The sequence below is a fragment of the Pleuronectes platessa genome, chromosome 13, assembly GCF_947347685.1.
Source record: "Pleuronectes platessa chromosome 13, fPlePla1.1, whole genome shotgun sequence".
Taxonomy (NCBI): domain Eukaryota; kingdom Metazoa; phylum Chordata; class Actinopteri; order Pleuronectiformes; family Pleuronectidae; genus Pleuronectes; species Pleuronectes platessa.
The window spans coordinates 1,856,787-1,866,914 of NC_070638.1; the positions used below are offsets into that span (position 1 = coordinate 1,856,787).

Below are 10,128 nucleotides of genomic sequence, written 5' to 3' on the forward strand. Positions count from 1 at the left end.
TGAATCTGAAACATTTAGTTTTTCAGTGACTGAGATGAAACCAGAAAGAAATGAAGAGGAAATCCAGCAGCTGCTGAATCTCAGTGGAAATGGAAACCTGCAGAGTCGAGGCTCGAATATGAGACTGTAAATAAAGATGGACGACATGACAGCTCCTCAACAGTGAAGCAGAATCCTCTTGACTTCTAGGTTGTTGTGTTCACACTGATGTGTGTTCAAGTGTGTTGATAAGTTTGGTTTTAATTAGTTATTTGATGATATAGAAACTTTGTGAAAAGTCATGATTGACAGATGAGACTGAAAGTGAAGAATCTGTTGTTACCATTGTCGTGATTGACAACCTCGATGTGAGTCCCTGGCACCACTGCTACAGGACACTGGTCATCTATTTATTTAAAGTTTATTAATAAGATAAGATGATAAGATGAACAGTTCTCAAGACATATGAGACACAGAGAGACTTCTGGAATTAATATGCAACAAGTGCTGGAGGCTCACGTCTGGATCTGGATCTGTTTTACCGTCGGACTTTGTGGTTTGTGTGAGTTCAGTTTCTGTGGTAAATACTCCAGCACTCACTGGGCTTATTAGCAGGATATGAAAATGCCACTGCTGATATCCTGGTGATTCATTTGCATGTAATCAAAGCCTCTGTTGTTCACTTTACATTTCCTGGAGATTTTTCTTTCTGCAAACCCCCAACCTAACACCGTGTGTCTGAGAAACTGTCCAGGTCTCCTCTTCAGCCTCAAATTAAAATTCCATTTCAGTCTCCAATATTTCACCATTTACATTAATAAAAAGTGGAGCTGGTTCCTCTGGTGCTCGTTCAGGAGGAAGACTCTGGTTCATGTGTTTTCTGTGTTATCACATCTCAAAGGGAATAGTTGCACTGGGAACTGTCACATTCAGCTCACAACAGCACTGGTTGTAAGATTCCCATTCTTCAAAGTTTCCAGAAAAGTTGATGAGCCTTTTCAGTGGAATAAAAAACAACTTACAAAGGGCTTCACAAATTAAAAACACAAGTAAAAATACATAAAAACACACGTATGAAAGAGTCAAGTAGAAAAATAAGACAGGTGAAATCAACCAGTTCTCTGAAGCTCAACAATTAGAGAGTTTATTGATTATTCAAATGATACAAATATACTTTTTTTATTATAGATGATACATGTTTTTTAAATGATCTTTTATTTAAGATGTTAAAACAACACAAATCCATAACTCATCTTCTTGAATGTGAAGATTTACAATGTTCTTATTTTCAACAATTTGTAAATATTGATTATTGATTGTGAGCAATTTAAATTGATTAATCAATTCAGACATTTCTTTGGACTATTTGTTAAACTGAACAGTCGAGCGTCAGATGCATTAACGTTTAGGAGCAGTCGAAATCAATATTGAACATGAGTTTATTACCACTGATGCACACAGTTAACAAGTGAATACAATCACAATTTACATGATACAAATAGAAATATATATTAAACATAATTTCACATCAATAAATCAAAACATGAAGTTACACAAGAGAAAAATGTCAAACATCCTCTCGTACCACCGTCTCAAAGGTGACGGGCCTTCTTCTGTTTCACAAAAACTGTAAACTAAACAGTCATGAGCATTATGGAACCCTGTCTTGTACTGTGGAGCTGATTGATTGATTGATTAAGTGATTGATTGATTTATTGATTGATTGATTGAACCGATGAAATCATTCACTGAATAAGTTGCAGCCCTAAAAACAAAGTCCCCCGACTATACACTTACTGCTTTTTCAAGAAAGAGACCAATTAAGCACATTAACAATTCTCCAACTGAAAACAGAAACAGAAGAAAAAAAAGATGGAAAACTGAAACAATGCAGTAATTTTAACACACAGCATGAAAAAGATATCCCACAAAACACACTATAGATGTTTTCACATGGGCAAGTGGACGGGACATGCACCCACACATCATTCTGAAAAACCCATGAAGAGCTGAAGTTTTGAATTTCATGGCACGTTTTGAAAAGGATTCATTTGGATAACCTCTGCAGCGCGGCTGAAGGTAAAGAGACATGTTAGAATGTTTCATAGAGCCAGGCTGTGACAGAGTCCAACCTGACACATGAAAGTTGTGTGCACAACACAAACCACAGGGTGTGGTCCACAAAACAAAGGCGCCCTCTTGTGGTGGTGCATCAGTTTTCAGATTGCACTTGTTCTGCAAGGAGAAATGTGAAAGCTTCACCCAAGCTTCTGCAGCTTAAAGCAACGAGCAGTGAGATGCAACATGAGTCCAGCTCAACAAACTGAAACATCAACACAACGACCAATGAGAGGACGTCATAGTGCCGCCCGTCAGGAATGATTGACAGCTGATCTCTGTGCGGAGCAGAAACGTCACCATGACGAACTTTGATCAACAAACATGGAGACAAAAGAAGTTAAAGATTTAAACACAGAATCTAAATCACTGCTTGACTAATGACTCAAGTCTATTTGAGTTTACAGAACTTTGCTGTGGATCCAGGATAATGACAAACCATAACTCCAGCACAGAGAGGCTGAGTGAATGTGGTCTGGACTCTGTGGAGGAGAGTCATGGTGTCAGAGACGCTGTAGAAGGACAGAACACCTGCACTGTGATCCAGGTACACTCCTACTCTGGAGGACCGAGGACCTGACACTGGAGTCCTGATGCTGTTGTAATAAAAGTTATAACTGTTTTCATAACAATATAATGACCAAGATTTATCATTGAATCCAAATTCACAGTCATCTGAGTTTCCTGCTCTGCTGATATTCTTGTATGTGACTGCTACATCAACTCCTCCTAGTATCATATCCCCCCCCACCTCCACCTCCCAGTAACAACGTCCAGTCAGACTCTCTCTACTCAGGACCTGATGACAACCAGTGAATCTGTCTGGGTGATTAGAATAAGACTGATCTTCACTCATACTTGTTACTTTTCTCTTTCCCTCAGATAATAACAGATGTCTGAATGCTGTGTTTGGATCCAGTGTGATTTCCTGTGAATATCTTAAGAAGTCAGCTCTGGTCTGTGGCTCTGGTTGTGGCAGTAAAACATCCACTTGAGACACAATCTGTAAAACCTCTGTCTCTGTCTCACTCAGAATGTCCTGTAGTCGACCTCTGACCTGGGACACAGCTGCTGTCACGTCCTCAAAGTTCCTCAGAGGACGGATCCTGATGCTGGATGAGTGTGTAGATCCACTGAGTGGTGACAGTGAGGGGTAGTTGTGTAGAAACTGGTTGTGATCCTCTGTGTCTGAGAGCTGCTTCAGTTCCTGGTCTTTCCTCTTCAGCTCAGTGATCTCCTGCTCCAGTCTCTCCTGAAGCTCTCTGACTCGACTCACTTCAGTTTCCTGCTGGGATCTGATCTGCTGCTTCACATCAGAGCTTCTTTTCTTCAGCAGACGGATCATCTCAGTGAAGATCTTCTCACTGTCCTTCACCGCTTTATCAGCAGAGCCATTGACGGCCTCCTCCTCCTGTTGAAGCAGCTTCACGTCTTTCTCTGTGTCCTGGACTCTCTGCTGGATTGTTTGTCTCCTCAGCCCGAGCTCTCTCTGCCTCTCAGTCCTTTCTGCTGCAGCTGACACTGTGTCGTGGTCTTTATGTTCATACACAGAGCAGAGATAACAGATACACTGCTGATCAGTGCGGCAGAACATCTTCATCACCTCGTTGTGAAGAGAGCAGATGTTCTCCTGGAGCTTCTTCGAGGGCTCCACCAGCTTGTGCTTCTTAAATGCAGCTGACTGAAGATGAGGCTGGAGGTGTTTTTCACAATAAGAGGCCAAACAATTCAAACAGGACTTCAGAGCTTTCAGTTTTCTCCCAGTACAGACATCACAGGCCACATCTTCAGGTCCAGCATAGCAGTGATCAGCAGGAGCAGCTTGGAGTCCAGTCTTCTTCAGCTCCTCCACTAAAGTTGCTAACATAGTGTTTTTCCCCAGGACAGGCCTCGGTGTGAAGGTCTCTCTACACTGAGGACAGCTGTAGCTTCCTCTCTCCTCCCCATTGTCCCAGTGGTTGTTAATACAGCTCTTACAGTAGCTGTGTCCACAGCCAGTAGTCACCGGATCCTTCAGTAGATCCAGACAGATCGAACATGAGAACGTTTCCTGCTCCAGCTGAAATTCTCTTTGCGCCATTTCAGCTGCTGCCAGAGACTGAAGAACAGGTTCACTTCCTCTGAACAGAATCAGATCTCTGCTCCTCCCCCTCTCGTTCACTCCCTGCAGTGACTCAGCTCCCACAGTTCACAGCTTGTTGTTCACTGGTTCTTACACTGACACACCTGTGAAGGGAGGAGACACAGACATGTCCTGACTGGGAGGAGCTGGTTGTGAGTTTTTACCACGTCTCAAAGTGAATAGTTGCACTAGGAACTGTCACATTCAGCTCACAACAGCACAGGTTGTAAGATTCACATTCTGCAAAGTTTCCAGAAAAGTTAACCTCTTAAGAAACCTAAAATATGCCTGCATATGTTTAATGAAGAAAGAACATGTGAACATTATCTGAGAATAAGAAGTGGAGGGAACTCCCAGCAGTATTTATTTTTAAGGAAACTGAAACTTATAATAAACTAGACAAGAAATAAACAAAATAGCTCCCTGAAGTTTAATACAATAAATAAAACCAGTACAACTTTGTTCTGAATCTTGAGTTTGACCAGTATTCCCAGTTCAGCAGCACCACATTGTGCAGAAAGCAGAGCTACACAGCCAGTTTATTCAGGACAAACATTTTTGCGACACTTCCTGTTACCTACCTGTTTCAAAATAAAAACATCCAGTGTTATTGACTGAATCCATTAATTTGTTTTTAAAAGGTTTTTATTTTGAAATGTGTGCAGCACCGGCTTCATACAGTAAAGTTGGTATTTATTTGAGTTAAACAATATTGAGGTGTATTGGAAGTGATTTAAACTTATGTGACTGCACTGTAGCTTTACAAGTTGTCACAGGCTGTGCTACCACTAGGGGGCGAAAGATCTCCACTTCAACATGTCAGTGTGGGGGGGCAGACTCCGTGTTTGCTGATGTGACAGGTTTTTGTGTTGGGTCGTTGTCTGTTCAATGTGTGCAGTCGCTAATGAATCTGAAACATTTAGTTTTTCAGTGACTGAGATGAAACCAGAAAGAAATGAAGAGGAAATCCAGCAGCTGCTGAATCTCAGTGGAAATGGAAACCTGCAGAGTCGAGGCTCGAATATGAGACTGTAAATAAAGATGGACGACATGAAACCCCCCCAACAGTGAAGCAGAATCCTCTTGACTTCTAGGTTGTTGTGTTCACACTGATGTGTGTTCAAGTGTGTTGATAAGTTTGGTTTTAATTAGTTATTTGATGATATAGAAACTTTGTGAAAAGTCATGATTGACAGATGAGACTGAAAGTGAAGAATCTGTTGTTACCATTGTCGTGATTGACAACCTTGATGTGAGTCCCTGGTGCCACTGCTACAGGACACTGGTCATATATTTATTAAAAGTTTATTAATAAGATAAGATGATAAAATGAACAGTTCTCAAGACATATGAGACACAGAGAGACTTCTGGAATTAATATGCAACAAGTGCTGGAGGCTCACGTCTGGATCTGGATCTGTTTTACCGTCGGACTTTGTGGTTTGTGTGAATTCAGTTTCTGTGGTAAATACTCCAGCACTCACTGGGCTTATTAGCAGGATATGAAAATGCCACTGCTGATATCCTGGTGATTCATTTGCATGTAATCAAAGCCTCTGTTGTTCACTTTACATTTCCTGGAGATTTTTCTTTTTGTAAACCCCCAACCTAACACCGTGTGTCTGAGAAACTGTCCAGGTCTCCTCTTCAGCCTCAAATTAAAATTCCATTTCAGCCTCCAATATTTCACCATTTACATGAATAAAAAGTGGAGCTGGTTCCTGTTGAGATATCTATGTTTCTCTGTATTTTGTGATTATATTTTACCTATATCCTGTGAACAAATATTAGCTGTTTAATCCATATAATCTATAATGCTACAACTGTTTCTTATATTTGGAATGATGTATATCTTTTTGACTCAGACGCAGGGTCAGGCCCAGAGCACGACCACTGAAAGAGCAGGTATCAATCTGAATGCCAATCTGACCCAAAATACAATTCGGAGAAAAGTGTGTGATGGAAATTCATTGTATCAGCCAGAACTAATACAATGAGGTGCTTCATGAAACGTGGTGAGAAAAAGATATGAAATCCTCCTGAAATGTTTAATCTGCTGGGTCTCTCCACTGTAGCAAGCTCCCTGTTTGCCAAGGCCACAGTAGTGGGACACCTGGTCAGTTGAAAGTGATGTGCTTGCAAAAAACTGCACTTTGAGGAAACAGTGTACATCTGGCCAATGGCTGAATTCCCTCAGGGAAAAAGAACCGCCTCTGTGCCCACCCTGTGTCTGATTATATATACTGTGGACTTAGGATTGAACGGGGCTTCTTCTCGACATGATCCACTGAACCTGGTGACGTGTCCGGCAGAACCCCAGAGACTCTCTGTAAGTATTTCAGTGAATACAATAAATGTTCAATTTCCAGAACTTCATGTATAAGTGTCTAATTATTCCTTCTCAAATCCTGGATCAACAAACACGCTTGTCCAATCGCCGGAGGCGAGTTCAAGTTTAAAAGCCTGGCGAAGACATTCCTCTGGTGCACGTTCAGGAGGAAGACTCTGGTTCATGTGTTATCTGTGTTATCACATCTCAAAGTGAATGGTTGCACTGGGAACTGTCACATTCAGCTCACAACAGCACTGGTTGTAAGACTCACATTCTGCAAAGTTTCCAGAAAAGTTGATGAATCTTTTCAATGGAATAAAAACCAACTTACAAAGGGCTTCAAAAAATTAAAAACACAAGTAAAAAAACATAAAAACACACGTATGAAAGAGTCAAGTAGAAGACAGGTGAAATCAACCAGTTCTCTGAAGCTCAACAATTAGAGAGTTTATTGATTATTCAAATGATACAAATATACTTTTTTTATTATAGATGATACATGTTTTTTATATGATCTTTTATTTAAGATGTTAAAACAACACAAATCCATAACTCATCTTCTTGAATGTGAAGATTTACAATGTTCTTCTTTTCAAACAATTTGTAAATATTGATTATTGATCATGAGCATTTTAAATTGATTAATCAATTCAGATATTTCTTTGGACTATTTGTTAAACTGAACAGTCGAGCGTCAGATGCATTAACGTTTAGGAGCAGTCGAAATCCATATTGAACATGAGTTTATTACCACTGATGCACACAGTTAACAAGTGAATACAATCACAATTTACATGATACAAATAGAAATATATATTAAACATAATTTCACATCAATAAATCAGAACATGAAGTTACACAAGAGAAAAATGTCAAACATCCTCTGGTACCACCGTCTCAAAGGTGAGGGGCCTTCTTCTGTTTCACAAAAACTGTACACTAAACAGTCATGAGCATTATGGAACCCTGTCTTGTACTATGGAGCTGATTGATTGATTTATTGATTGATTGATTTATTGATTGATTGAACCGATGAAATCATTCACTGAATAAGTTGCAGCCCTAAAAACAAAGTCCCCCGACTATACACTTACTGCTTTTTCAAGAAAGAGACCAATTAAGCACATTAACAATTCTTCAACTGAAAACAGAAACAGAAGAAAAAAAAGATGGAAAACTGAAACAATGCAGTAATTTTAACACACAAGATATATCCTACAACACACACTATAGATGTTTTCACATGGGCAAGTGGACGGGACATGCACCCACACATCATTCTGAAAAACCCAAGAAGAGCTGAAGTTTTGAATTTCATGCCACGTGTTGAAAAGGATTCATTTGGATAACCTCTGCAGCGCGGCTGAAGGTAAAGAGACATGTTAGAATGTTTCATAGAGCCAGGCTGTGACAGAGTCCAGCCTGACACATGAAAGTTGTGTGCACAACACAAACCACAGGGTGTGGTCCACAAAACAAAGGCGCCCTCTTGTGGTGGTGCATCAGTTTTCAGATTGCACTTGTTCTGCAAGGAGAAATGTGAAAGCTTCACCCAAGCTTCTGCAGCTTAAAGCAACGAGCAGTGAGATGCAACATGGGTCCAGCTCAACAAACTGAAACATCAACACAACGACCAATGAGAGGACAGCATAGTGCCGCCCGTCAGGAATGATTGACAGCTGATCTCTGTGCGGAGCAGAAACGTCACCACGACGAACTTTGATCAACATGGAGACAAAAGAAGTTAAAGATTTACACACAAAATCTAAATCACTGCTTTATAATAACTCCAGTCTTTTTGAGTTTACAGAACTTAGCTGTGGATTCAGGCCAAACCCTAACTCCAGCATAGAGAGGCTGAGTGAATGTGGTCTGGACTCTGTGGAGGAGAGTCATGGTGTCAGAGACGCTGTAGAAGGACAGAACACCTGCACTGTGATCCAGGTACACTCCTACTCTGGAGGACACAGGACCTGACACTGGAGTCATGATGTTGTTGTAAAAATAGATATTACTGTTTCTACAACAATATAATGACCAAGATTTATCATTGCATTCAAATTCACATTCAAGTGAGTCTCCTGCTCTGCTGATGTTCTTGTATGCGACTGCTACACCAACTGCTGCTCCCACCTCCACCTCCCAGTAACAACGTCCAGTCAGACTCTCTCTACTCAGGACCTGGTAATAATCAGTGAATCTGTCTGGGTGATCAGAATAAGACTGATCTTCGAACATATTTGTTACTTTTCTTTTTCCCTCAGATAATAACAGATATTTGTTTGCTGTGTTTGGATCCAGTGTGATTTCCTGTGAATATCTTAAGAAGTCAGCTCTGGTCTCTGGCTCTGGTTGTGGCAGTAAAACATCCACTTGAGACTCAATCTGTAAAATCTGTGTCTCTGTCTCACTCAGAATGTCCTGTAGTCGACCTCTGACCTGGGACACAGCTGCTGTCACGTCCTCAAAGTTCCTCAGAGGACGGATCCTGATGCTGGATGATTGTGTAGATCCACTGAGTGGTGACAGTGAGGGGTAGTTGTGTAGAAACTGGTTGTGATCCTCTGTGTCTGAGAGCTGCTTCAGTTCATGGTCTTTCCTCTTCAGCTCAGTGATCTCCTGCTCCAGTCTCTCCTGAAGCTCTCTGACTCGACTCACTTCAGTTTCCTGCTGGGATCTGATCTGCTGCTTCACATCAGAGCTTCCTTTCTCCAGCAGACGGATCATCTCAGTGAAGATCTCCTCACTGTCCTCCACTGCTTTATCAGCAGAGCCATTGAGGGCCTCCTCCTCCTGTTGAAGCAGCTTCACGTCTTTCTCTGTGTCCTGGACTCTCTGCTGGATGGTTTGTCTCCTCAGCCCGAGCTCTCTCTGCCTCTCAGTCCTTTCTGCTGCAGCTGACACTGTGTCGTGGTCTTTATGTTCCTCCACAGAGCAGAGATAACAGATACACTGCTGATCAGTGCGGCAGAACATCTTCATCACCTCGTCGTGACGAGAGCAGATGTTCTCCTGGAGCTTCTCCGAGCTCTTACAGTAGCTGTGTCCACAGCCAGTAGTCACCGGATCCTTCAGTAGATCCAGACAGATCGGACATGAGAACGTTTCCTGCTCCAGCTGAAATTCTCTCTGCGCCATTTCAGCTGCTGCCAGAGACTGAAGAACAGGTTCACTTCCTCTGAACAGAAACAGATCTCTGCTCCTCCCCCTCTCGTTCACTCCCTGCAGTGACTCAGCTCCCACAGTTCACAGCTTGTTTTTCACTGGTTACTCTGACACATCTGTGAAGGGAGGAGACGCAGACATAACCTGACTGGGAGGAGCTGGTTGTGAGTTTTTATCTGTGTTATCACATCCCAAAGTGAATTGTTTCATTTGGAACTGTCACATTCAGCTCACAGGTTGTAAGATTCACATTCTGCAAAGTTTCCAGAAAAGTTAACAAATCTTTTCATTGAATAAAAACCAACTAATCTTAGAAAAAGTGGTAGCCAATCAGCTGTGTGAGTTTCTCCAGGAAAATAATATATATGAAAACTTTAAGTCGAGGTTTAGAGCCAATCATAGTACAGAGACA

General features: G+C 41.4%; 2 protein-coding genes across 2 annotated transcripts; both read right to left on the minus strand.

The window, feature by feature from the left end:
* Positions 1-1,096: 1,096 nt before the first annotated feature.
* LOC128455088 (tripartite motif-containing protein 16) lies at positions 1,097-4,356 on the minus strand. The gene has a single exon (XM_053438725.1). The coding sequence runs from the start codon at positions 4,175-4,177 to the stop codon at positions 2,489-2,491; it is 1,689 nt and encodes a 562-aa protein (XP_053294700.1). The 5' UTR covers positions 4,178-4,356; the 3' UTR covers positions 1,097-2,488.
* Positions 4,357-7,277: 2,921 nt separating this feature from the next.
* Positions 7,278-9,803, minus strand: LOC128455094 (tripartite motif-containing protein 16-like). The gene has a single exon (XM_053438731.1). It carries the CDS (start codon positions 9,687-9,689, stop codon positions 8,322-8,324), a length of 1,368 nt encoding a protein of 455 aa, XP_053294706.1. The 5' UTR covers positions 9,690-9,803; the 3' UTR covers positions 7,278-8,321.
* Between the last annotated feature and the right edge of the window lie 325 nt (positions 9,804-10,128).

Bases quoted from the DNA above. Each gene is read 5' to 3' on its own strand.
- LOC128455088 (XM_053438725.1), bottom strand. From the start codon at position 4,177: ATGGCGCAAAGAGAATTTCAGCTGGAGCAGGAAACGTTCTCATGTTCG.
- LOC128455094 (XM_053438731.1), bottom strand. From the start codon at position 9,689: ATGGCGCAGAGAGAATTTCAGCTGGAGCAGGAAACGTTCTCATGTCCG.